The sequence below is a fragment of the Guillardia theta genome (assembly GCF_000315625.1).
Source record: "Guillardia theta CCMP2712 unplaced genomic scaffold GUITHscaffold_167, whole genome shotgun sequence".
Lineage (NCBI taxonomy): Eukaryota > Cryptophyceae > Pyrenomonadales > Geminigeraceae > Guillardia > Guillardia theta.
The window spans coordinates 19017-46034 of NW_005434509.1; the positions used below are offsets into that span (position 1 = coordinate 19017).

General features: G+C 49.4%; 8 protein-coding genes across 8 annotated transcripts; 3 read left to right on the plus strand and 5 right to left on the minus strand.

Moving 5' to 3' along the window:
* Window positions 1-1280: 1280 nt before the first annotated feature.
* GUITHDRAFT_81119 (hypothetical protein) lies at window positions 1281-1685 on the minus strand (the record flags this gene model as incomplete). The annotated part of the gene is made up of 1 exon (XM_005820710.1): window positions 1281-1685. A coding segment is annotated over one exon (405 nt), but the record flags the coding sequence as incomplete, so codon positions are not given.
* Window positions 1686-2324: 639 nt separating this feature from the next.
* GUITHDRAFT_44529 (hypothetical protein) lies at window positions 2325-2645 on the minus strand (the record flags this gene model as incomplete). The annotated part of the gene is made up of 1 exon (XM_005820711.1): window positions 2325-2645. A coding segment is annotated over one exon (321 nt), but the record flags the coding sequence as incomplete, so codon positions are not given.
* Window positions 2646-4230: 1585 nt separating this feature from the next.
* On the minus strand, window positions 4231-5271 carry GUITHDRAFT_81115 (hypothetical protein; the record flags this gene model as incomplete). Its single annotated transcript, XM_005820712.1, has 2 exons — window positions 4231-4850; window positions 4929-5271. Coding segments are annotated over 2 exons (963 nt in total), but the record flags the coding sequence as incomplete, so codon positions are not given.
* Window positions 5272-7491: 2220 nt separating this feature from the next.
* GUITHDRAFT_155932 (hypothetical protein) lies at window positions 7492-9022 on the plus strand. The gene is made up of 6 exons (XM_005820713.1): window positions 7492-7687; window positions 7828-7914; window positions 8210-8256; window positions 8445-8828; window positions 8885-8941; window positions 8997-9022. Exon 4 carries the CDS (start codon window positions 8624-8626, stop codon window positions 8822-8824), a length of 201 nt encoding a protein of 66 aa, XP_005820770.1. The 5' UTR covers window positions 7492-7687; window positions 7828-7914; window positions 8210-8256; window positions 8445-8623; the 3' UTR covers window positions 8825-8828; window positions 8885-8941; window positions 8997-9022.
* An 867-nt stretch (window positions 9023-9889) lies between these two features.
* RPA1 (replication protein A1, 70kDa) lies at window positions 9890-13020 on the plus strand (the record flags this gene model as incomplete). Its single annotated transcript, XM_005820714.1, has 17 exons — window positions 9890-9979; window positions 10032-10065; window positions 10117-10217; window positions 10265-10351; window positions 10402-10485; window positions 10542-10805; window positions 10860-11112; window positions 11295-11404; window positions 11454-11720; window positions 11768-11947; window positions 11994-12179; window positions 12228-12302; window positions 12356-12411; window positions 12455-12572; window positions 12622-12696; window positions 12747-12790; window positions 12838-13020. 17 exons carry the CDS (start codon window positions 9890-9892, stop codon window positions 12920-12922), a joined length of 2109 nt encoding a protein of 702 aa, XP_005820771.1. The 3' UTR covers window positions 12923-13020.
* A 587-nt stretch (window positions 13021-13607) lies between these two features.
* GUITHDRAFT_58624 (hypothetical protein) lies at window positions 13608-14265 on the minus strand (the record flags this gene model as incomplete). Its single annotated transcript, XM_005820715.1, has 5 exons — window positions 13608-13714; window positions 13759-13825; window positions 13869-13954; window positions 14001-14100; window positions 14149-14265. Coding segments are annotated over 5 exons (477 nt in total), but the record flags the coding sequence as incomplete, so codon positions are not given.
* A 10940-nt stretch (window positions 14266-25205) lies between these two features.
* On the plus strand, window positions 25206-25989 carry GUITHDRAFT_155934 (hypothetical protein). The gene has a single exon (XM_005820716.1). It carries the CDS (start codon window positions 25214-25216, stop codon window positions 25511-25513), a length of 300 nt encoding a protein of 99 aa, XP_005820773.1. The 5' UTR covers window positions 25206-25213; the 3' UTR covers window positions 25514-25989.
* Window positions 25990-26472: 483 nt separating this feature from the next.
* Window positions 26473-26862, minus strand: GUITHDRAFT_120011 (hypothetical protein; the record flags this gene model as incomplete). The annotated part of the gene is made up of 1 exon (XM_005820717.1): window positions 26473-26862. One exon carries the CDS (start codon window positions 26860-26862, stop codon window positions 26473-26475), a length of 390 nt encoding a protein of 129 aa, XP_005820774.1.
* Window positions 26863-27018: the final 156 nt, after the last annotated feature.

Below are 27018 nucleotides of genomic sequence, written 5' to 3' on the forward strand. Positions count from 1 at the left end.
TCGGAGCTGAGAATTCTTCGATAACCAGAGGTCTTGTCAAGCAAGGCTTTGATGTAGATGGTATAAGCGCTACTCTTGATGCAGCGGCCAACTGCTAGAGATAGTCCCTCTTCCTTGCTCAATTTGTACCCGTCCTCGTCCTCACCAAATGTTCCATCCCCCCATGCAGCCACCAGCCCGGGGCCCCTGGTGCTGGAGAGCAGAGTCCCCTTGAACTCATAGTCAAGCACGCCGTCCTCACAGGGTCGCTCGCAGACCAGGACTGCAGCTCGGAGCGTGATCTTGCCTTCCCATGTCTTAGGCAGGATACGGACGAATCTGCCCTTGACAGGGGCAAAGATGATTTTGACTTTAGAGTTTGAGTCCTCGTTGGCATCCCAAGTCCGACCGCACTCAACCGGAAAGAACTTCCGTCCGTCTTCACTCACCTCCACTTGCAGGGACGTGACCCATTGCGATGACGTTCTGCAACCCTGAGTCACGACTCCAACGATGCTGCGAATCTCGCCAGTGTCGATCGTCAAGAACTCCTTGTCGGATTTGGAATCTTTGGGAATCCAACCATAGGCCGAGTTGAGTCGACCCTGAGCGTTGCCCGTGCCCACGTCTGATCCCTGATAGATCGACGAGTAGGCGATTTGCAGGTCAGGAGGGTTCAGCAGCACATGGTGGTCGCAAGGAGCTCCAGGGGCTGGAGGAGCACAGGCACATTCGGCAAGCACAGCCTCGTTGGAGAGCGCGCGGTCCCACAGCTTTAAGCTCCTCACGTACCCTGAGGCATCCTTGCTGCTGGCGTCATGGAAAAACCATATTCCTGACTCTTCCAGCTGATATCCGTCCTCATATGGCGGGCTCCCGGCTTCACAGAGCCATCCGTTGACGTATGCTCGGACCTCCGCGTCTGCGTCTCTGGTGACCACGAACTGATAGGTGACGCCTGGCCGGATCCTCTCGTCGCACTTCACTCCCGAAGCCACCGGGAAGCTTTGAAAGAACTCATTGACGTAGAAGCCAGAGTCACCCCATGCGTCAGCTCCGATGAGCTTCTGCCAACCCGAGACCTGGTCCAGTTGAACTTTGAGGTAGATGGTGTACGACTTGTCCTTGAGGCAGCTGCTCTGCGACAGCGACAACCCCATACCCTCCGTGAAGTGATAGCCTCTCAGCTCGTCAAATGACCCCTCACCCCACGGTGTCTTCAAGCTGGGACCCTTGGTGGAAGAGATCAAATTGTCTCGGAAAGCATAATTGAGCTCTCCTCCCTCACACGGACGTTCGCAAAGAAGAAGTGCAGCTCGCATCGACATGTGGCCCTGCCAGTCGAGGGGATAAATCCTAACAAAGCGTCCTAGGACAGGACTAGTAAACACAGCGAAGACCTTGGTGTCCCTGTCGGAGTTGCCGTCGAAGATTCTTCCGCACTCGACCTCCACCCACTTTTGCCCGTCATCACTGATTTCAACATCAAACAATGTCACTCGCTGGTCCATGTCATGTCTCCCTTGCACCACAACGCCTGCTATGCTCTGCACCTCTCCTCCATCGATCTGCATCCACTCACCGATGTTTTTACCCTTTGCGCTCCATCCCTGCGGCGATCGCAGTCTTCCCCTACCATGGCCCACACCTATGTTGTCATTGTCGAAAACACTTGAGTAGCTGTAACTATAGTCAGGAGGTGCCATGATGATGTACTGAGAACAAGGTTTTCCAAACTTTGCAAGGGTACATCCGCAATAAGTTGCCATCTCGACTTCCGACAGCTCTTTGTCAAACAGTCTCAACCTCTTGATAGATCCTGCGCTGTCTTCGGCTCCATCGTCATGGAAGAAGTCCATCCAGTTACTGCTCAGCTCGAATTTGTCGCTGAACAATGGTTCGCCACTTGCACACTTGGCTCCATGAAGGAACAGTGAGATTTCGCCAGTAGCACTACGAGTCATTCCAATCTTGTACATCTGATCTGGGCGGATGACCTCCGAACAACGGACGTTGGACGTCTTGGGGAACAGCTGGAGTTGTTCGTTGACATAAAGACCGTTATCATCCCATCCATCAGAGGACAGCAGCCTCACCCATCCTTGCGTCTCCTCCAGCGATACCTCCATGATCACACTGTACGCTTTCCCCACAAGACAGCGCGACTGCTCCAACCTGAAGCCTTTGCCTTGACGGAAGATGTAAGGCCCTTCAGGCCCTTCGAATGTGCCCTCCCCCCAGCGTGGGTTTAGTGAGGGACCCTTGGTGTCAGACATGAAAGACATGGCGAACCTATAGTCTAGCTCTCCTCCTTCACACGGTCGCTCACAAAGCAAGACGCCAGCTCTCATTGACATGTGCTTGTCGAAAGTTTGCGGCTCGATCATGACGTATCGCCCTCGAGCAGGGTAGTCGAAAACTGTTTTCACCTTGGTGTCTCTGTCACTGTTGCCTTTGAAGATTCTGCCACAATGCACATCGTCCCACTGAATGCCATCAGCACTCACAAGAACCTTGAAGGACGTGACCCACTGATCTTCATCGTGTCTTCCTTGCGTTATGACCCCGGAGATGCTCTGGATGCTTCCTGTATCAAGGACCATAAACTCTCCGGGCTTGTTCTCGGCTGCGCTCCATGCCTGCTTCGAGTTGAGCCTTCCTCGTCCATGCCCAACTCCTGGCTTATCTTTGGACCACACTGACGAGTAGGTTATCATTTCATTGAGGGGAACAAATGTGATGGTGTTGTCACACTTCGCACCAGGCTCAGGGAGCCGACAGTTGCACAACATTGCGATCTCTTTGTCGCTTAGCAGCTGCTTCCATAGATGGATTCGACTCACTTTCCCTGCCAGCTTGGCATCAGATTCATCGTGGAAGAACTCCACCTCTTGAGGATCCAAATCAAAATTGTTGTTGATTCCCGGTGTTCCCTTGGCACAAACTTCGCCGTTGAGATACAATTTGATCTCGCCCTGGGCACTGCGGGAAATGCCAAAAGTGTACACAACGTTGGGTAGAATGTGTTCAATGCACTGAATATTCAAGGAGCTGGGGTAGAGCTGATACTGGTCATTCACAAATACTCCACTGTCACCCCAACCCTTCGAATTGATGATTCGTTGCCAGCCGGTTGTTGTATCAAGACTAGCCGTGATAAGCATGGTCCATACATGTCCCGTAACACATGAGCTCCGGTCTAGTTTGAGTCCCTTCCCACCAGAGAACTGATAGGGACCCTGGTTACCTATGAAAGTCCCTTCCCCCCAAACAGGGTCAAGAGAAGGGCCAAAGGTTGAAGAGGAGAACTCTTCCTTGAAATGAAAGTCAAGTTCCCCATTAATGCAAGGCTTCTCACAGACTATCAAGCCTGCTCGCATGCACATCGACCCTTTGAAGCTCCACGGGATTATGCGGATATATCGAGCATCAACAGGAAATGGGAACATCTGCTTCACTTTGGTGTTCCTGTCATTGTTTGCTGTAAAGTACTTCCCGCAGAAACCATCTTGCCACGCCTGTCCATCGTCTGAAACTTGAACTTTGAAGCCGGTGACCCACGACTCTGCGTCCTTTTTCCCTCGCACAACAACCCCGACGATGGTTTGCACTGAACCTGTATCCATCTGCATGTATGCCCCAACTTTCTTTGTACCCGAACACCAAGCTGCCTCAGAAGTGAGCTTTCCTCTGCCATTTCCTTCGCCCGGCTCATCGCCATTGAGAACATGAGAGTAGACAGTACGAGGAGCGCTGACGGTCATGGAAACTGTGTTATCACACGCAGTTGCTTTGGGAAGTTCGACGCACTTGGCTGCTTCTCGCGCCTCATCCACTGAAAGAGTCTTATTCATCATCTTAACTTGCTTCAGATCTCCTTGCGGAGCACTATTAGAATTGCCATGGAAAAAGTTGACATCGTGGGGATTAAGCGCAAAGTTGTCAGCGATGTCAGGCTTGCCTGATCCACATCTAAACACAAACATTAAGGAATGACACATCAACAGCTGGACTCACAGATTTCCGTTGAGAAACAATTGTACAGTCCCATCTTTGCTGCGGGTCAACATGATCTTGTACCAGACTTCTGGCAGAATCGGCTCGATGCACTTTATCCCACAGTTGGGATAGAGCATGATGTTGGATCCGCGCAAGTAGAGCCCGCTCGTGTCCCACCCCTGGGAGTCGAGAATCTTGACATCTCTGAGGTGTAATCAGCATCAGCCACATACCTTCAGCGCACTCAGAGCCTTACCCGTCAACTTGGTCGAAGCGCACATCAAGGAGGATGGAGTACTGGAAGGGGTTCATGCTTCTGCCAGGGTCTGCTGCAAGACCTGCACCATTGGCGAAATGATAACCATCCTCTGAGCTAGCTTTTCCTTTCCCCCACGGCTCTTCCAGTGCGGTCCCACCTTTACGAGCATCGATGGAGGTGCCTGGTTTCCAATCAAGTACGCCTCCCTTTGGAGGGGGAGGCTTTGGAATGGTGCCAGCGGTACCCCTACAGCAGACGCCGATGTCATCGTCATGAGTGCATTGTGTATCTCCCCATTCGGAGCGATGACAACCGATGATGTCTCGCTCGAACCCGATGCACTGGACATCTGACAACCATATGGGAGAAGTATCCTCGGAGTTTGCTTTGCAGCCTCCATATTTGGTCTGCAAGGAACATTTGGTCTTGCTCACACCGCCCTCAGCAAAACCAAGAGACTTGCAAATGGCGTTGGCTGATTCACTTCCAAAGTCTTTGTCACAAACTGTACCCCAGACGCCCTCGTGCAGAACTTCCAAACGACAAGCGAAGCGAGAGCAGTCGACAAGTCTTACCTTGGTCTTTGATGTGAAACTGTCAGTCTCTGCTACTCCTGACTTTGCCTCTTCCATTTCCTCTTCAGCGCCAGGTGTTTCTGTCGAAGGACATCGAGGAAAGTAGCTTGGTCCACGCCTCGTCCCCTTGAGGCCTCTAGCAGCTCCATAGCAGCAAATGCCGACATCATCACCATGAGCACAGTCATTAGCTCCCCACTGACTGTGCTTGCAGTCACCAACGTCCCCTTCTGTCCCCTCACAGTCAACGTTGGAAAGCCATACCATTCCAGAGCCTCCGCCTTTCTTGGGATTCAAAGCTGCAAGGTCCTCGAAACCAAACATAGAACAAATGCTGTCAGCACTTTCTGCGTCCATTCCTTTGCTGCAGACAGAGCCCCACTCGTCTTCGAACAAAACCTCTAGACGGCAACCTCTGCTGCTGCAGTCCACAAGCCGCATGGTATCGGTAGATGCCGCAGGGCAGTCATACTTGGACGCAACCCATTTTTCCTTGTTTCCTGGAGGCCCCTCAGGGCCTCGAATGCCTGCAATTCCTGCAATACCAGGCGGACCTTCATGAAATATAAGAACCTTTCACTCATCTCAAGTGCATCGTTACCTAGACGACCGCTCACTCCAATGTTGCCATCGGGGCCAGCCCTTCCTCGAGGTCCAGGAGGTCCGATCTCACCGGCTATCCCTTGAGGTCCAGGAGCTCCTTTCGAGCCTTGCGGGCCAACAAGCCCTTCATCTCCATCATGCCCATTGGCTCCATTCAACCCTGGAGGTCCTGGAGCTCCGATCAAGGGAACGATACTGTCAATCTCGTCGGTGTCCTTGAGATTTATCGTCTTCACGTCTGACTCGATCGAAGACACTTCCTCGTGAATGAAGTTCGAAAACTGAGATTCAGCCTGCTCAATCCTCGCCTCCTCAGTGTTGGTTTTGTCAAGTTTCTCCTTGGCACTCTCAACGTCAATGTTCAGCTCTTTTTCTTCCTTCAAGTATTGAACGGGAAGTGTAGGAGACTGGTCAGCAGAAGTAATGCCGTCGAGGCCCATCAAAGACACGAGCCTTCCTTTTCCTTGTTTTGAGGATGAAAGGGAGGTAGTATGATAGTCATGCTTTGAGGGTCTGTCAATCGCCTAAGGAAAGCAGCTAGTTACCGAGGATCACAACAATTCATGCTTCCACAAAAGTCACTGGCATATACAGCCTCAGTCTACGCCAAATGAGAATACAATTGTCTTGAACATTTGTGGAAATTCAGTGGAGCATTGCGGAAAGATCAATGGTACAACACCGCACACATTATATAACACACCACGAGTTACATGCTTAATGCTGCATGCTGCATGCTGTATATGACATGATACATCATGCATGATGCATATGACATGACACAAGACATACGATACACAAATGATACATGTGGCGTGAAACTGACCTCAGTTGCCTTCACGAAGACGAAAATGAAAATAATGCAAATTGCACATCCTCCAGACCTGCGGAGTCGGGTATTTCTCTCATTTGTTGTGAACATCATCAGGCTGTGCAAGAAGATCGTGACCAGTTGTAGGCTGGTAGCAGGATCCGTCTCGACGCTGCTCAGAAGCCAGAGATGCCCTCCTAGCACTGATGTTGCGCCATTGCACAGCTGCGATTTTCGAAGTGACGCGCGTCGATTGGAGTCATGACCCCCTTGCCTCTAACGGTTGATTGTCATCACCCCATGATCAAATTTTTCTCCCCCTCCTCCCGTCAACCCTGAGTGCATTACACGTGGGTCCTCAAAGTTTTCTATTGTACGACTTATAGAATACTTCACCTTGACATGCTCCTCGGATACCTCAGAGAGTATCACCCCCCATTATTCTCATCTGACCCCCCTCAGAATACCTACCCAATCTACAGTCATATCTACGGTCCGTCATAACCCCCCTACCCCCATCTTTCCCTTTCATGGTGACCCACCCCAGGTTGAGATGCCGACTCCGATGCATCCCTGGAACCTGCCCGACCTCGTGGTGGTTTCCCTATATGTGAGCATAGGAGAAAAAGGGCATCATCAGCCCCCTCGGCCTTGAACTCAGCATCTATCCTGTCATTTCGGGTTTTTTTTGTAGTATGGATGATGGGCAGTTGAAACAAACCTTGCAAGTCTCATGCGATAACTTTCTTGTCAGCTCATGGCTGCTTGCTTCCCCTGTTTCTTTTAAGGATTCTACAAGCGCTCAAATAATGTGTTTTGCGAGAAATACCAATTCTTCGGCATTGTGATCCAAAATAAAATGTGTTTTCAAGTACCCTTTATGCATTCGTATTGCGGGAAATAGAAGCATAGATTGACTTGAGACTGATCTAGTCATGACCTGGGATTAGTTTTGCCGTTGTGGTCTACTCAAAATGTCGTAGATTGCTGTCCTTTACATTGTATCAGGCACAATCGAAATGACAACAAAAATCACGTTAGCTGGAAGTTATTGCTTCCACCAATTTTGCTCAGAACCTGATGAATTTCAAGCATCAGGACAGGCATTTCAAGGGATCCGACAATCGATAACCTTGTTGAGTATCATGGTACCCCGGGCAAACAAATTGCAGGAGAAAAGAAGTCATGGTAATGCCCAGGCAAAGTGCAAGCACAGTGAGGAAAACAAATCTTTTGAACAAATTATCTAGAATACAAACTTTTTCGAATTATTCCTCACTATCCGATTCCCCCTCCTCTCGTAAATGGGCTCAAAATTGACAAAAACCGCAGCGTCTTCCCTCTGTCTTTCCTTCCCTTCCTTCACGGTAGCTTTCTCTTCAACGAATGCATGCAGAGAAGACCTGCTGTGTGAGCAACTAACAAAACGATGTTGCAATTACTGAGAAAAACATCTCGGGCCTAACAGGAAATCAATAAAATGAGCCGAATGTGCACAAATAAACAAATAGGTAAGATAGAATACAACTCACAACATTAGCTGAAAAGAAACACCATAAAGATGTATTATCAGAACATTCATGAATTTCACATCTTCGTACCTGCAGCATCACAGGAGGATTGTTTGCCCAAAACAGGACGTTGAAACCCCGTTGTCTGATCATGAAGAAAGCAACAGATCCAACTATCTGCTCATCCACTCAGAAGTGGGCAATCCACGCATATCTCCATTCGTTCTCTCTCCTGACTGCGTTCTTGAGCCTTCCCTTTCTGACGTCCATCCTTCCAACCTCTTGACTTCTCATTCCATTCCATCCGTCCTGTCATTATCCTTCTTTCTTCTCCCTCTATCTATCGCCTCCTTTACCATACCAGATATGATTACTCCTCCCTCCTCTCTGCCTGCGTCATGACGCTTTTCTTCTATTTTTCTTGTCCCTTTCCTCCTTCCCTTCTTACAAGCTCCTCCACACTCTTCATCACCTTCATTATCCCTGCAGATGAAAGAAAAATCCCAACCAGCCCCAATCCTGCAAATCTTTTCAGTTTCATACTCTCCCTCTTACCAATCAATCTCCTGCAAGTTTCCTACCCTCCCTCGTCCCTCCTTACTTGTCTTCATCGTCCTTCATCTTTTTTTCCATCCTTCTTCCTCCCCACAATCTCTTTGATATTGCTGAATCCTTCTCCTCCTCCCACCCTCCATCCTCCCACCCACCTGTCCCAATCTCCAGAGAGTGTCGGAGATTCCTGCAGAGTTCAAAAGGAGAAGTCTCGCTTTTTCTCTCCTCCTCCTTCCTTGATGCAGAAAGCTGCATCTCTCCCGAAACAAAGCTGAGCTTCACGGCTGCACGGGTATACCCCCACGTCCAGAGCATCTGAACAAGCAAGAGGACAATGGACAAGAAGGAAAAGGCTAAGCCCGAGCTTACGATGCCGAGAAGTAGCTCTGACTGGGACACAAGCGTCCTTAGCTTGATGTTCCACTGGATCACATACGAGAATGAAAGAAACATGCAAGCTAGGAAACAAAGGACGGATTGTATCCATAGCGCTCGCCATGCTTTCCTCCATGTGATAGTTGCCAACGATCCATAGGCCCCTGTCGGAGAAATAGTTAGAGCATGGATGTAAGTGATATGCTCGTGCAAAGCTCGCCTGCATCTGGATGAAGAACATTTACTTGGTTGATATCTTTGTTGGTATCCTCAATGACTGCGATGTCAATCAGAAGATATCATGACTTGAAGCATTCGAATCTTCACCCTACCTTGGCTGGCGCAGACTTTCTTCATGATGCTTCGCGTCATTCCTTCCAAAACAAAAGCCTCAATAAATGAAGTCAAACGGCTAAAATCACCATGCCGAATAAGAGGAAAGGAGGATCGACGTGCAATGAGCCTGCTGGACAAGGAGTAGAGGCTTTCATGCCCCCGACAAAGATGCGCCGGGCAGCACAAGGTGCGTCTGACGAGCATGGGATGAGACGTGGGTACAGGAAGGAGGAAAGAAGACGCTGCAGGAACGAGAGCAAGAAAGGAAGGCATCCGGCTAGGAAGGGACAGACTGCCGGGTCGGGAGGAGCATGAAGCCACTGCGCTCCTTGAACCGCCCAGCGACTTGGCCATGGAGAAAAGAAGGACGAACTGAGCGCGGGCCATCCCCTACTATTCTATCAGCCCTCCCACGAACCCCCTCTGTGTCTGTACCCTCCTTTTGATAACCCCCACCCCCTTGGAATGAAGCTGGAGGTATAAAATTTGTACTACCCCTAGTACTCATTTATATACCCCACCTCCCTTCGGTAACACGACAGCTTGGCGGAGTGGTGGAAAAAAAGGCGCCAAAACGATGAAATTCAGACAAGGATGCAGGGGAACAAACGGGAGATAGATGAAGGCGAGAAGAGGAGGGAAAAGAGAAGATTCAATTACGAAGACGATGAGAAGGATGAAATAAGGAACATCATGGAGAAAGAATAGGGCTTGGAGGCATAAATCATGCTTTTCTTGAAAAGAATGTTTTCGGGGCACAGCCATGGGAACTAAAAGCAAACAATTTAGCCTGCAAAGTGAAAATGCATTGAGATTCTGATTTGATATGAGACATATATAGTTTGGATTAGTCGATGAATGTTTTAAGATCCTAACTGGGTTTCATCAGATGGCTGCAAACATAACTCAGGGAGCAGTGAGGGAGATTTATTGGAACAACACTGGCTCTGCTGATACCGGCAAGAGCTATGTTGTACAGGTCCACTTTTCCAGGAAGTTCTGGCAAGCTTCATGCTGACATGTTCTTTCAGGTTATTGATATCAAGAAGATTGGAACAAACAACGGTGCATACACTACAACTCGCTGTTTCTGTTGTACTGAGCTTTATGCGACAGGAACAAGTGGAGAGCGCTATCGCTTGGTTATATCAGATACGTCGTTTTTCTGTCAGGCAATGCTTGCTACACAACTCAATGGGATTGTAAATGCAAAGGAGGTACAGCTACCTTGAAATTCCATGATACCTGAACGACTTGAATGCAGTTGGACAAATTCTGCATCGTTGAAATAAAAGATTGTATTTGTAATGTGGTGCAGAGTAGGAGAATCGTCATAATTCTGAGTATCGAAGTAATGTCCTAAATTTGGGGAGGAAGATGATCGTTTAACTCTTTTGACAGGTGAAGGGTCCTCCAATGGCGCAGATGATTGGCAAACCAGTCAGCATTGATTCTGCTGGTGACCCATCTGGTCAACAAAGCAAGGTTCAATCTGGCATCGACTGCTCTGAAAATCTGACATGTTGTGGTCGAAATACCAGGCTCCTCAAAATGCGATGCCAAGTTCAGCAGCTCCTTCATACTCGACGGCTCCAACTTCAGTGGGATCAAAGAATCAATCTGCTGTCAATCCGCCTCCTGAGAATAATTATGACCGGCAAAGACAATTTACTCAAGCAAACGTGAAGAGTGAACGATCTCAGGGAGACTTCGTCAATGCAATGGGTTCAAATTCATTTCAGAATCAGAACGACATGCCGAACAGAATGGAAAGAGCGAGCAACGAGTCGGCAAATCCCTACGCGGTAATTGCATCAATTCACCTTCGTGTAAAGGCCAGCTCTAAGGCGATTTGTTAGGTGAAAACAGGAAATTCCTTTGTAAATAGCAGCACTGGCTTTCCCAACAATAATCAAGTAGTGTTCAATTCGAATCCAGTTCAAGAGCATGAGCGTAATAGCTTCAAATCGCAACCCATGGGCTATAGCGGTCCTTATGCTGGACAAGGTCCAATAAGCTATGGAATGGGCACTTCCATGAATCAATTTGCTGGGGATGGTATGAAGCAATCAGGCTCCTCTGACCATGCGTTTAGAAATACTATGACCAAAGGTGTGATTGAACGAGATAATGCTGGTGCTCCTTGTTTCCCTGTGGACTCGATTCATCCTTTCTTGAACAATTGGTCTCTTCAAGGGCGCATTGTTGTAAAAAGTGGTAATCGATATACATCCTGTGATGCTGAGGAACTAATATCGATTATTTAGCGATGCGCAGCTATAAAAATGCGAAAGGTGAAGGTCGCCTTTTCAACATAGATATCATGGATCATACGGGAGACATTCGAGGCACCTTCTTCAACGACGATGCAGACAAGTGGTTTCCGCACCTACAAGCAAACAAGGTCCACACTCATTCTCGAGTCCTTTGTAGTCCTAAGATTTGTTTCTCAGGTGTACAAAATTCGAGGAGGAACAATCAAACAAGCAAATCGGAAGTTCAACACAACTTCAAGCGAATACGAAATTACATTTAATCGGGACAGTACCTTTGATATCGTAGCAGATAGTGAAGCACCAAAGGTTTCATACAATTTCAGGAAAATCGAGGAAATAGAAAATACTGAACCACAATCAATCGTCGATGTATTGGCCGTGGTTCACGATGTTCAACCTTTGGGTTCTGTGACTGTGAAATCTGGCTCAAATGCTGGCAATCAAGTAAGAGACGTACTGTTTTATGTCTATTTGAATGATTTGATGATCAGATCGCAAAACGTGATGTGTCGTTGTTGGATACTGGAGGGAAAACCATCAAATTGACATTATGGGACGATCATAAGGATGTTGTTACAGAAAATGACATGTCAAACCCTGTTATTGCCATCAAGGGTGTGCGCGTCTCTGACTTCAATGGGCGAAGTTTGAGCACAACGCGTAGCTCCATGGTATGTTTTTGTTTTCTGGAGCCTGAATCTTAGCTGACTTTGATAGATCGAGATGAACCCTGACTTGCAAGAAGCACATTTGCTGAAGGGATGGTATGACTGTCATGGAAAATCTGCTGTCTTTCAGGCTGTGGGTGGATCCATGAGTTCAGGATCTAAAGACAGTCGCAAGACAATATCACAGATCAAGGGGGAAAACTTGGGCAATGCTGAAAAACCAGATTATTTTACGGTATTTCCAGTGAAAGTCCTGACTTCTGCTACTCACAATATACTATAGCTAAGAGCCTGGGTGACTTACTTCAAGCATGATGGAACTTGGAATTATCCTGCTAATCCAGAAACGAAGAAAAAGGTGGTTTATACAGCTGAATTTCACTTTCGAAACACTACTGATAAGCATGATAGGTCATCGCCCATGGGGACTCGTGGTTCGATGAGAGCACACAGCAGACGATTGAAAGGTGATCTGCAAGTTTCTTGGGCCTCAACTGATCAGAGATATAGATGCGAACGCCGTTACGTCATGAATTTATCCTGCAGTGATTTTACTGGGTCACATTGGTTCTCAGCTTTCAATGATCAAGGCATAGCTCTCCTGGGTAAGACAGCCGACGAATTGCAGGTTTTAGTAACTTGAAAGCAGCGGTTTATGTCGCCTAAGTTTCAAGCAGGAGCTTAAGGACAGCATGAATCCTGACTACGAGGCAACTTGGCAAGCATCTGTCTTCAAGCCATACGTCCTCAAGGTTCATTTTCTTTTTGTTGGTATGCAAAATTTGAAATGGCACTAAATAAGGTTCGAGCAAAAGCAGAGACATGGCAGGATGAGACGCGAGTCAAGTAAGCAGATGACGATCGGAGCCGACGAATGCTGACCCCTTTCCCAGATGCACTATCATGGAAGTCAAGCCTGTTGATTGGCGGGAAGGCGCGACGGAAATTCGCAATCTCATCAGAGACTTTGGTTTGTGACGCTCTTAAGGAAGCCGGGTGTCCTCGTAGGCGACTTAGAATCGCTTGAGATGACGTCAGCGCCATCTGTGTGACTCAGTACATGATATGTTAGCTCGACTCCTTGTTCTTTCAACTTATGACACAAATGCTTGACGTGTTGTCTGCGCTAGTCGGCATAGTCTGAGTGGTCGAGCTTCGTAGCTTCTGAATCTCTGCATCGTGCAAAGCCTTGATCTGCAGGAAAGGACCTTAGAAACAATGACGTTGGTTTGGAGACTCACTCTCATGATTTCCTTCTCTGCTTTCTCCCTCTCCTCTGCTATCTTGCGGTCCATTTCCGCACTGTAAACCGCATGAGCCTCGTTACTGCTCCAGCGCCAACAAGTCACCGGACAGCTGCCAACTCAGCCTTGACCTTGATCAGCTCTAGCTGTGCCTGCGGCTGCGCGTCTATCAGACGATTCTAAAAAGTGGAAGGCAGAGGCAGCGGGAGAGGGGTGGGGGATGGGGGATGGAGGGAACAGGCGGGAGGAAAAGGGGAACGATCACTTGCCGGAGACGATCTGTCGCTTGTGGCGCCCCTGGTAAAACCCGAGGGGATGCGGTCCAGGCTACTACGGCGCAAGTTGTCCATCAAATCTTGATACGCTGCAAGCAGAAGAAACGATTCAGCTGGGCAAACGGCTCAGACCGTCATCTCACGGCCTAGCAGTCGCGTGAACGATGCTCTGTCGATGCAGACACAGGTGCAGGGACCGTCTGCTCTGACAGTCGCAGCGCGAGGCTGGTCCATTAGAAGCGCAAGTTCCCCTACATTGGTTCAATCGCGCAACCAAATCGTCCAGCAAGGAAACCAAAGCAGTCGCCCGGATTGTACTCCTTGAGCATCCCCTCGCTTTCTTTGCTCGCTATTGCCTTGCCCTAGGTATGTGTCAGGATGCGATCCTCTACAGCGTGACATCACCTCAAAGAGGAAGTAGAATGTGTCGGCGTTGGGGTCACCTTCCGTGATGATATCCTCACCATCCTTGTAGAACACTGTCTTCAAAACTGTGCCACGACTGTGACTGGCCAAACTTGCAGCATTCTCCTTCACCATCAGATATCTTGTTTCGCTGGTCGCGACTTAAACCAGATAGAGCGGGCACGCGCTGCATGAATTCGTGATAGAGTTGCCGTTTCCTCGCGAAAGAAGACTGGCAAGGAAAATTTCACAATGTGACATGCAAAGTTGGCGAGAGCACATGGACGATGTACTGAAAAGTCTCGCGATCCAGTGCGAACAACTTTGAGTCCTCAGTCGCAACGACGGTGGCGGCTCGAGGGCAATTATACATGAGCGCAAGCTCTCCGATGCATTCCAAGTCTCTGTCAACAAGGACGACACAGTCTGAGATGGCTATCAGGACTTCTTGGCATACCTCGCAACGTGCACAACACTCTCCTTGCCGTCTCGTTTGATCGAGCATGCGCACACCCCTGAGGCGATCAGATACAACTTCTGCACGTTCACTGTGTCCCCTTGCTCGATGATTTTGGTTCCAGCCTTGACCGACAATGGCTCGAAGGCGTCGACAACCTTCTGCAGTTTCAGCATGAGTAAAGGAAGGCGGGCAGACAAGACCTTCTCCAACGGCTCTCCCTCCAGATGAGCCTTCCAAGACTGTCAGTGGGCTGGCACTCAGGAGCGTTTTATCATCTTACAAATAGAAAGATCTTCTTCATCGCTGTTTTCAGACGCTCTCTGTCTTCTGCACATTTATCGAACTTGATGATTTCTGCATTTCCTTGCACTTTGAGCTGAGCAGGAGATGACAACAGTCAGCTGCCTGTGCGAGAGGCCTGAGGGGACAACACCTGCGCTTTTGTAGTGTTGAAGCTCGACCTGATAGACGAGCGATGTTGATTGAGCAAATCATCTGCCCAGCCTTTAGAAGCCGCGTCTTCTGCTACAAGACTACCTCTGGGTCTGCTAGGTGGCGGTAGCTCCGCCAGCTCATCGTCGTCTTCTGAATTCGCTCCCCTACTTGTTTGGGTAAGACATAGATCACAGCATGAGACTCCTCTGATTATCAGACGCGGAGGAATGATCTTGTTTCCTCCCAGTTGACTGATGTATCCACTCTTGGTTGTCTTTTTCTTCTTTTGGCGAATCTTCTCACTGCCCTCCTACCTTCCCTGTAACATCCTAGATCCTGATTCCTATGCGTTAAAGGCTCGTTCCTTTCGATCTTCTTCACGGCTCTCGATGCTCATATCCTCATTCACCCATATCACACTTCTTGCATCTGTCTGTGCTCCCTTGATCGCTCCCTTTTGCTCGTTCTGTTGTTAAGTTCCTCCTGTATTGAATGTTCCAACGCTACACTTGCATTCCTTGTTGCCTTCTCGTCTGCCTGATGCTCTGCTCTACATTTACGCTCATCTTCTCTTACTCGCTTCTCTGTTCCTCTCCTCTCCTCCTCTCTCGCTTCTCCAACGTCTTACATCTTCATCGCTCACCTCATCCTGCCATGACCCGTTGCCTTCTTTTTACCAAGGTACTACCCGGGTAGTAATTCGACGTAGGTGGGGGTGGTCTTTTAAGATGGGGTACCCACCACTGATATAGGTATTCAAACAGGAACAAGAGGGTGTAAAATTGGTACAATCACCCGTGCCAGTGGGGTACTACCGTAGTCACCACCCCCTACCCCCTGTTCCTGGGAGACATACAGGTACGGTCCCGGCTCCCGGACGATGCGGTAGCCTGACGCCGGCCGGGCGGTCAGTCAGCATGGGGCAATCATCAATTTCCAGTCAACAAATTTTTGGAGTAATCATTTTCCGATCAACAAAAGTTTGCAGTAATCATTTTCCGTTCAACTTTTTGAAACTATAATCATTTTCAAATCAAAACTCCCCGTTTTCGACCGTTACACGTATCCATAACGGTCGTAACCGTATACTTTTGCAATCATTTTCCAATCAAAATCAACTTTCAAACTTTCAACTTTCCATTTTGTAACTTTACCCCACCCCTCCACCCCCCTTTAAACCTCCCGTTCGTACCCCTCCCCAAGACCCACCCCTCAAGGCCCATAGCGGCTACCCCCTTCATAACCAGGACTCGGTATCAAAAATACCGGTACTATCCCCTACCCTAGTGTCACATGTCGGGGTCGGTGGTCCACCCTACCCCTACTTGCAGTCTATCAGTCAAACACACCGGTGTTCGTCACATACCGCCACCACCCTTCCCCCATACAATGCTATGCCAGTACCCCCCTCCCCCATATTACCTTTCAGATACAGTCAATTACACCGGTCTTCCGACATCACCACCACCCCCTTTTCCCCTCGTACCCTCCCTAGGCCCGAGTCTGTGTCATCCCCCTAGCTAGTGCCTTCCTCCTCGTCATCCCCTCGTACCTGCCTCCTTGTCATCCCCTCGTACCTGCCTCCTTGTCATCACCTCGTACCGTCCTCCTCGTCGTCTCCTCGTACCGTCCTCCTTGGCATCTCCTCGTACCGTCCTCCTCGTCATCTCCTCGTACCTGCCTCCTCGTCATCACCTCGTACCTGCCTCCTTGTCATCACCTCGTACCGTCCTCCTCGTCATCTCCTCGTACCTGCCTCCTTGTCATCACCTCGTAGCGTCCTCCTCGTCATCTCCTCGTACCGTCCTCCTTGGCATCTCCTCGTACCGTCCTCCTTGGCATCTCCTCGTGCCTTCCTCCTCGTCATCCCCTCATGACTTTCTCCTTCTCGGCCCCTTTCCACTTTCCTCCTTGTGATGCCTTTTTCTTCATCCTGGTGAAACATTCCTCTCCTCGTCCTCCTTCAAAATGATGCTAACTTATCAGTACACATAGGAACGGGTGACATTCCGACGATACGTATGGAGAATCAGTGATTGGTGTGGTGAACATGTCATCCCGTTCATATTGTATTACTATGTGCCAATATTAATTATCTGGGTATTGACTGCCGTATATACTGCGTAATACCCTTTGTTCGAAACAGTTCAGTTCCTCATTTGTAACTATGCAATCCGCCATAGCACATATGACAACACCGCATGATGTGCTGTCCGTTTGTCGTGGAATCTGCCAAGGGACCTTCAGAACTGGTCCAGTAGCTATGATAATTCAACTTGCCTGCGTGATGGGATAAATCAGCTGGGACCAAGGAGTATCTGAAGCAGTATATGCTGGGCATAGGACATAATTTGCTGAAATCGATGGATTGATTCCATCGATTCAACACTTGCATCTGATGGGAGACACAACACAGTCAGACAACCGTCGATCCCGGAAGCTTACCCATGTGGTTACCTTGTCTGCCTTCCACAACTGGAAGAAGTAGCTTGACAACACCAGTACTGGAGGGTTCCTGTCAGGTCTGATACCTGAGCTGCCCAAAACATGGGTTCTGTAGCTGGGTTCGTACGACTTCCGGTCTTCTGGAGGACTGGAGCACCATTCGCTGAAAGGAGGGCAGGTGTTAGGCCGAATCCAGAACACGAATGTATCGGCAAATCACCTTTACAATGCTTGTTGATATTCGCAATGATATGAAATGCACAAAAGACAACATCAACGTGAGGCATGGTATCGAGTAAACCCTTCAGAATCGCTGTTCCTCGATCCGTGATAACTGTCAACTTCCCGCTGTCCTTCGATAGCCATTTACCCACAGAGGTGGTATTCAGCTGCCTCCACATGAATGCTGTGTTCTCTGCCGTTTCACCACCAATCCAAGTTCCATCTTGCTTCCAAGATGCAAACTCGGATCCCTGGACACCGTACAAGTGCATGTCAGTCAATTGCCAACGAGACACGACGCCGATCATGAGCAGGTATACCAACTGCTAAAGGTACGATGGTACCATTTCCGAATCGCGCCTCGATTATCATAGCTTTGCCGTGGTACCACCTAAACCAGTCTGCGTCACATCACAACCGGTGGCACGGCACTGGCAGAGCTTACAAACGATAACAAGGAGGACGGTACGAGGAGATGCGAAGAAGGACGCTACGAGGTGATGACCAGGAGGAAGGTACGAGGAGATGACAAGGAGGACGGTACGAGGAGATGCCAAGGAGGACGGTACGAGGAGATGCCAAGGAGGCAGGTACGAGGAGATGACGAGGAGGCAGGTACGAGGAGATGGCGAGGAGGACGGTACGAGGAGATGACAAGGAGGACGGTACGAGGAGATGCCAAGGACTAAGGTGCGAGGAGATGACGAGGAGGACGGTACGAGGAGATGCCAAGGAGGCAGGTACGAGGAGATGACGAGGAGGCAGGTACGAGGTGATGACGAGGAGGACGGTACGAGGAGATGACGAGGAGGAAGGCACGAGGAGATGCCAAGGAGGACGGTACGAGGAGATGCCAAGGACGAAGGTGCGAGGAGATGACGAGGAGGACGGTACGAGGAGATGCCAAGGAGGACAGTACGAGGAGATGACAAGGAGGCAGGTACGAGGTGATGACGAGGAGGACGGTACGAGGAGATGACGAGGAGGACGGTACGAGGAGATGACGAGGAGGACGGTACGAGGAGATGACGAGGAGGACGGTACGAGGAGACGACGAGGAGGAGTCATGCTGACTAGCTTGGCAAGTCATGCTGACTAGCTTGGCAAGTTGAACAGCATGATCCTGATTCACTGACTCGCCGGAGTCGCATCACAGAGTCATGTGTCACTGCCCGGCGGCGGCCACCGCGACATCGCTGGCATGGCCGCGCGGGGGACTTGTCCTGCGCGCCGTTAAGTGAAGGTATCATGGCAGTTAAGTTTGGGGGACACTGAGCAGTCGGCAGGATTGGGTTTGGTTCTCGCTTTCCGAAGTTTTCTCTTCTCGCCGTGTGGCCTGTGCGACAGTGTCAGGGTCAAGCCTCCTCGACTCTCCTGATTGTCCTCGTACTGATCTTTAACTTAACTTTGAGTAAAGGGCCCGCCGCGCCCATGCCATTGTTGTACGGGACGCTACACTGTGACTGGGAGTCACTGTCGGATTGAAGCCTCAGGGCCGAGACTCGGACTCGGGCCGGGACTCCGGGAATGCAGCGCTACACTCAGGACGACACAGGATCATAGTCGAGTAAGATCACAAAGGACGAAGTCAAGTTACGGTAGTACCGCACAGTAGTACTCACCGGCACACCGTCCACATTCACGTTCAAACGAACTGCAACCACTGGCAGGGCTGAGGGGCAGGCCCACCCGGCGGCCCCCGCGGCGCCGGCCCACTGCCGACGGTGCCACGGGCCGGCCCGGGCCCGGCCCCCGGGCCCGGGATTATCGGCTCAGTCCCGGTGCCAGTGTGTCCGGCATGCCAAAGTCACAGCGGCAGATATCACATCGACCTTAGTTCAAGGTACTAACAACACAGTTTTTGCTCAAGACCGAGTTTAATCAGTGCACACGAAACCAGAATTGAGGAGCACGGAGAGAGATAGACTGTATGCTAGGATGTGAAATCCAAGCATCCAGACATGAGGAGACCTTAGCAAGACGGCTAGGAAGGCGTGCACTACACGGTATGATTGCCCCCTTTTACAGGGCCGGAGTTTTTGTTAACTCGGCGCTATCGGCTGACTGGCACGGCTGGCATACGATCCATCCTCCCCCCGAGCCTGAAACAGTAGTACGTTACCGCGATCGGACGACGGTCAGAAAGTCACACAAACAAGAGAATGTCAGCCGCTGAGCCTCGGAGAGTTCGAAGCCTGGCGAAATACGATAAGACTGTCTGCATCAAGTTCACAGATATGCTGAGTGGGCAATAACCATTCAAGGATTGTCCATTCTGAAGAAGATTTTCATGCAGGGTTATTAGATGTGCAGTACAGAGATAAGGGAGATGCATAGCGAGCGGCCCATGATGCAATGAAGAGAGATCATAGTCACTAGTAGAGGATAAGATAAGAGTGTCTGAGGAGAGAGAAGATAAGAGAGAAGAAGTTGAAGAGAGAAGTTGCTCGCCAGCATTTGAAGACCAAAAGATAAATTTTGAACCGTAAAGAACTTGTGACCAGAGATTGCTGCCGCGAGATTGGAACATCCGTTTCAAGGCATTTGAAGATTGTTGTGCAGTTGTACCTTGTTCGCCGATCCAGAAGTAGCTCAGTCCAGTTGGCAGTCACCGCGGCATGCCACAGCCTAGCTCCATGACAACATGAAACTTTCGCCAGATCTCCTGGGAGTTCCATTTGATCCTACTCAAAGATCAAGAAAATATGAATTCTTATTTTCTTGATCGAACTCAAGAAAATATCTGACTCGAACAGATACTAGTTCGACCGACTCGGCCAATTTCGGCCCAATCTGGCTGGGACTCCTTGAAAGGCTTGACTCGAACTCAAGAAAATATCTGACTCGAACAGATATTCGACCCACCAATCTGGCTGGGAAAGGCTTGTTTTTCCGAAGTTCCCATTCGAAGATCAACCCAGTATGTCAAACACTGAAGTTGTGACGATGAGCTGTTCGAGTCAGATATTTTCTTCACCGAGTTCGAGTCAGAAATTCGACCGACCAATCTGGCTGGGAAAGGCTTATTTTTCCTATTCGAAGATCAGTCAAACACTGAAGTTGTGGCTGGGATGAGAGATTGAAGAGAAGAGAATGTGTAAGGCTTGACTCACACAGAAAGAAAAAACTCCAGAAAAACAATATAACTAACCAAACATAAGATCAACATGGCATGATGATTGAGCATGTAATCGAGGCTCATAAGCGACGGAGCACAAGTTTGTTAGACTTGCCAAGTTGTACTATGCCAGAGTCACAGCGGCACTGCAGATGAGTCACCGTACGGTCGTCACATCGACCTTAGTTGTAACAAGACACTGCCGTTTTTGCTCAAGACCGAGTTTAATGCACACGACTTGACACCAGAATTGAGGAGCACATGAGAGATAGACTGTATGCTAGGATGTGAACTTGAATCCACTGGCAAGCATCCAGACTTGAGGGTCGGACCGTACTACGGCATGCGGTAGCACTGAGTGCCGCCGGCCGGCGGGCCCCGGTCCCGGCAAGCCGGGTAGTACTTTTTTAGTCACTTTTTGTCAAGGGTGGTGATGACTACCCCTACCCTTGGATGGTAGGCATTCTGATCCTACCAGGGGTAGTCGACTATTTCTCACTACCACACGTTCGGTCATTCCACCTAAAATCTAGAGGATAGTACCGGTGGTGGAGGTCAGAGCAGGCTGCCACCCTTCCTAGTACTGCATACCCTGGCCCTTTCTTCGATACCTGGTATGTCACGGTGATTCAAGTACCCCTCACCCCCTTCTCTTCTCCTGAGCACTTCCATACCCTTACATCCTGATCTTCTTCCTATCCGGTATATAATGAATTTCAACTACCCTAAAGAATGTGTTGGTCTGGTCATGACCCCTACCCACATCATCAATACCCCTACCCACATGTAATTTGGTCACCCCAGCCATTGGCTGTCCCCCAGAAGCGCGCCGGCCGCGGACGATGGCGGCTAGCAGGGCTGGGAAGCGGGAGCAGGGGGTGGCGGCTGAGGCTGGAAGAAGAGAGAAACGCAGAGCAGTAATAATGACGAGGCTGCAAGGAAGACAAACAGAGGAGAACGCTTGTAAGCTAGGACGGGAGGACGGGAGGTGCGAGACATGGATGAAGAAAATGGGTTTGGACTGATACCCGAGAAGTCGCGAGAAGTGAGGAATGGTGTTTTCTTGATTTTTTTTCAGAAAAAGAGATACTGGAAAAATGTCAGGAAATTATTGCATGGTTGAACAAGAAGGAAGGCGAGAAACAGGGAGCGTCTAGGATTTGTGACAGTGCTAAATCATAGAAATGAAAGACGGTGAAAGTGAGCGAAAGAAGGCTAGATAGAGTTGGATGATTGCAGGTTTGGGAGGGCTGATGCGAATGGAAACTATGTATGTGAGCACAGTGACTACTGTGGATTTGCACATTGAGACTGATTGAAAGAAGAAATGAGGTTGCATGATACTACTCCCTCAACACTCGCGATGAAGAGTAATAGGCCTCAGAGTTGAACCCAGATTCGTTAGTCAATCGATTATACCTTTAGATGTCTGAGTGAGGATTACAAGTGAAAGATGGGTTGAATAGCCCCTTTTGCCATGGGTCCGCAGCTTCCACTTTTCACCTCCTTTCGTGCCTTCTCCACGTTCAAATGACAAGGATGCGTATCTCATGCACAAGCGTCTCGTTGATCTCTACAACTTGATTCCAAAGTCATTAACAAAAAGCTGCCTGCATTCTGCGATTTGATCGTTTCATATTTTTGGAATGACGTTGTACGTTTGCAGTAGTTTTCAAATCATCTGATCAAGCTGGCCTAACCCCTTTTGCTATGCATGGGTGATGACATCCATGCATGCTTCTGGTAGTTGCATTGTTGTTTGATAACTTCAAAGCATTGACTTTTATGCAAGGGAGACCAGGTTTCAAAAAGCCGGACGCTAAGAAGCCGGGAACGGTATGGCCAATCATATTTCTTGCTGTGACTTATGATGTTTCAGACTTTGGTTATTCCTAAACCGATAAATCTACCAAGTAGAAGGAAAGAGAACAATGGATTTGACCCAAACATCCAGCTTGTTTCAGGTGGTTCCTGGGGTGCAGGAACGCAAAAGCCTACCACCACCGGAACAGGGTTTCGCCCCACGACCGCACCAGCAGGATCTATAAGTCAAAAGCCTGCTTTGGCTCCTCAATCTCAGTTGCCGCCCTCTGCCACAAGTGGTTGGCCAGCGCGCACAAGTGTGAGAGATGAGTCCATTCGGACATCAGATTTCCCTGCCCTGGGAGAGTTTTCGTCTTCACAGGGCCGTGAAACCAGCACGACAACTAACAAGGTGGATGATACATGGAACCGTGATGATTCCCCTGCGCGGTCTTCTTTCCAAGGTCGGAAAGAAGACCTTTTGGATGCTCCAAGGTCCGAAAAGGCAGGGAAAGAATGGGGTGAAGCTGACGAGGACGAAATGGATTTCAACAAGCCAATCGTAATCAAAACTAGTGAAGCTCCACCCAATACTCTTAAATATCAAAGTTCTTTATCTGATCCCAGAGAAGAGGCTAGAATCCTTGCAAAGAAAAAACAGGTGAGTTGTTTTCGCGGCTCTGGCATCGCATGCTGACAAGTCAGAACAGTTGGAACTTGAGCGCATGCAAGAGGAATTGATCCAGCAGCAGCGTATGGCAGACATTGAGGCGATGGAGCGTGAAAAGAGGGCCCAAGAAGAAGAAGAGCGCAGGAGGAGAGAAGCCGAGTTCCAACGGAGCGTGCAGGAGGATGCGAGGAAGAAGTATCTGGAGCAAAGAGAAGATTACAGAAGGAGAGAGTTCGAGAGGGGCTACGATAGACGAGATCTAGACAGACCGGACAGGCTCTCTGACGACCGCATCCCGCCTCGGAGATGGCAAGAAGATGATCGCAGCAAAGAAATGCCATGGAAAATGGACGAAGACAGTAGGATTCAGGTACAGGTTCCGGCGTTAGAGAACGAGAACGCTTTCAGCCAAAATCAGTACATGAGACAATCGGTAGAAGCTGCTAAAATCCGCCGTCAACAGGAAGAAGAGAGAATTGAAGCTGAACGGAAAGCTGCTGCTGAAGCGCGATTGGCAGAGCTGGAACGAAGGAGGCAGGAACGCGATGTGGAGGCAAGAAAGTTGCAAGAGGAGGATGATCGAGCGGAACAATTCCAACGTAGTCAACAGATGGAGCTCTTATCCTCTGTTCCGAACAAGGTGGCTGAACAGGAATTGCCGGTGAGACCTAATCCATGGGCACGTATTGATCAGACTATCGGCATGTTTCAAGCGTGTGAACAAAACTTGCCCGACCGAGAAAGAGAAGAGTTGGATTTGAGTGGCGGTGATGTACTTGAAGATGCAGAAAAGCTGCCATCTCATGCACAATACTCTGCTTGGAGTCGAGACCGTCCGAATGAGGTTAAGGGTCCGCGCAAATTGTACGACCCTAAGAAAGATAGGTATCGCAATGCCAGATAATTGTACATATTTTTTGACGATGTGGTCAATCAGGTTGGTGTCGGAAGATGAAGCTTCTGGTTTTGGTAAGAAGACAGTCAATGAGAAGGAGGGACACGACAAATCCAGAAAAGAGAAAGACAAGCCAAGAGAGAAGGAGACAGATGCGGACAGAGCGTTGTTGAAAAGACAGGCATTAGAGGAAAGAAGGAAGAGAGAGAGGGAGAATGTGAAAAAGCCCGACTTTGAAGCATCTGATGGTTTATTGTCTCTGGATGCATCACGGGCCGTCCCATCTAAGGGAAAAGTGCAAATCGTGAAACGACCGAACGCTACGCCGACAGAGAGGAAAGCTGCTTCGAACGGTAAGTTGTGGGTGGTAGTAGTGGCAAGCAATTTGACGAATGGCTACGCTTTAGGATCAGGCATTGAGAAAGCCCCAAAAACTCAGACGAAACGAACCCCTGTTACAAAAGAAGAGATCGATGCAGATACTATGCCTATCACTAGCGAATGGATGAACAGCTCAGTGGTTATCTCGACGGCCAGTAGCATGCCATCGTGGAATTCTGGGTATGAGCCACTTTCTTGGTCCTCGCAACCAAACATCACGGGGGCTTGGTCAACACCCAGCAATGAACAGCTTGTTTCTCCGAATCTTGCACCGATGTTCGGCGATGGGAGAGAGGATGCCACTGAGGTCGCAAAAGGAACTGCTGATTTCATCCTTGATGGTGACGACGAAGGGCCAACTTCAGAGAAACAGGATGCGTTTCCTCAAGCTTCAAATCTTCTTGCGAATTCATACAATGCTACAGCCACGCCTGATTGGGGGACGCAGACGACAGCAGGTTGGAGCGCGACGAGTGTTGGATGGGATGGCCTCAGCCAAAAAGTGAGCAATTACGAAGCAGCATTCAGTGCTGGGCAGTTCAAAGCACCCTCCACCATGGGATTTTCATTTCTACAACCGCTGACCCAAGAACAGGTTTGGTCTGATGCGTCACACTTGCTCCAAGCTGCACCGGCATCCTTGTTTTCGGAGATTGGATTAGATCAGAACCTTACCTTACAGTGGAGCGCGGAACAGCTTCCGTCTACTTGGAGTGCTCCCTCATTCACGCTCAGTGGCAGACAGGCCAAAGAAATCAATGAAGAGAAGGGCAATGACAAGAGCAGCGGGGGCATGGGGAGCATGAATAAATCCAAGCTTTCCAGAGATAGCAAACAGACACCTCGGAAGCCGCCGCCTCCAAAGAGGATTTTCCATCAAGATGCATCCAGCCTGTCAAGTGAACAGACTAGTCCGATGACTTCAACAGGGAGCGGTGCTGTTCCTATGGCTGGTCGTGGCGTAGGTCGTGGAGGCAGAGGTGGATTTGTAAACCCTGTGAGAGGAAAAAGGATCGTTGGAAAGCCACAGGCTCCAGGCCAGGGGGAATTTCAGGAACCTTTCTCACAGAATGAAGCTTCCAACGCCATCGTACCTCGCCGCGGTGGAAAAGTGATCGTCCCTCAAAATATCAGGAAGGCTGCCCAAGATGTGGCCAAAAGGAAAAATCTAGGAAACAAAGCCAGTGATCTGGCAGACGATGGAAATGTTGTTTAATCAGTACGAACAGGATCTTAGCGCGCTTCTTGTGGAAGCCATGTGCTGCGTCTCACATCACAGTCTGCAAGTCGTCGGATGGAACTCGATCCACAAATGTGCGCCAAATTTGACTATTTTTGCGCACTAGTGTTTGCAAGGACTGGGCAACAGGCGTTCTTTGTCCATGGACCTTTTGCAGATATGGGAATGGGACTTTTTCCTCTCGCAGTTTGTGGATGGCCACTCGAATTTCAAAATTCACCTTTGAACGAGTGGATGTTTTAGGTGTGAGTGACTGACAACACATTGGGGGTTCTCAGTCTTTATCTTCATTTAGTCGTTTGACAACTTGCAAGTGAGGTCACAGCCTCGTAGCAAAGGAGGATGTCAGATTCAGGTCGAGAGCTGCACAAGAGCGGAGATGAATCTAATGAGAATTGACAGTTTGCTAGTGTATGATCAGATCAGATTTTGTAAAGATCACTTGCGTTTTCGTTGATGTTGTTGCGACCGCACATGTATCAGTGCGGATCAGCGGCCAAATGTCTTGCTTTGACATTTCCATGCGTTACTCTACCTTTCTGGGCTTGATATGGTGAAGAACCTAACTTGCCTTACTTTCAAGGCTCGTCTGCGAATTGCGATTTCTCCCTCCTTGTCCCTCCCTCCGTCCCTCCCTCCCTCCCTCCGTCCCTCCCTCCCTCTCCTCCTCGCACTCCGTACATGCTCTTCAACTCTTTTGAAAATAAGATCCTTGCTTTCGACTCAGCTTGAGCTGATATCTTGTGAGTCACGATTTTCTCAAGTTCATTACTGGATCAACCCTCAGGTTTCTCTTAATAGATCATTTGATTTGCTCACTGTTCACATATCTCATCCTCAGCATGACCTTCTACACCGTCTCAACAAGACACGCAGATCAAAGAACACTAAGACCAAACTCCTACACCCTGAGTCCTTACCCTTCTGCACTCCCATCATGTCCGCATGCATGTTGGTCCGCATGCCAGCTGCAGTGCAAGCGTCCATTGCTGCGACTCCTCTTGCGATGTGGCAGCTGCTTGCCTCTCCTGCTGGTACCGCAAAGTTGTAAATTCAAGGGCCCAGTTGCTGCTTGTTTGCACAAGGAAATTCTCTGTTGCTGCTAGCAGATGCGCCTTGTCTCTCTTCTTGGCCTCCTCCAATGACATCTGGTGCTGCACGGTCGACGAGGTGCTGGTATCATGCTCTTCCATGCGCACAATGGGGCCGCTGCTGAGATCCCCTCCTAGAATAGCGTCGAGGTTCTGGGCATGATGGCTGTATGCTCTCATGAAGTAGCGAGGCCCTGCCGCCATCATGGACGAAGTGAGCCTGAGGGCGATCATGCGAAGAAACGAAGTTTCCACGAAGAAGTAGAAGGATGGGGGGGGGGCGGAATAAGTCCAATGGACAAGCAAAGGAGGAGATGAAAGCGGACAGTGAAATGAAGGAAGGGCAGCAGGTTGAAGGGAGAGAGGGAGGGAGGGGAGGGAGGGAGGGGA

What these genes read in the sequence shown, in the direction of transcription:
- GUITHDRAFT_155934 (XM_005820716.1), top strand. Translation starts at nt 25,214, where the DNA reads ATGACTTCAACAGGGAGCGGTGCTGTTCCTATGGCTGGTCGTGGCGTA.
- GUITHDRAFT_155932 (XM_005820713.1), top strand. Translation starts at nt 8,624, where the DNA reads ATGGACAAGAAGGAAAAGGCTAAGCCCGAGCTTACGATGCCGAGAAGT.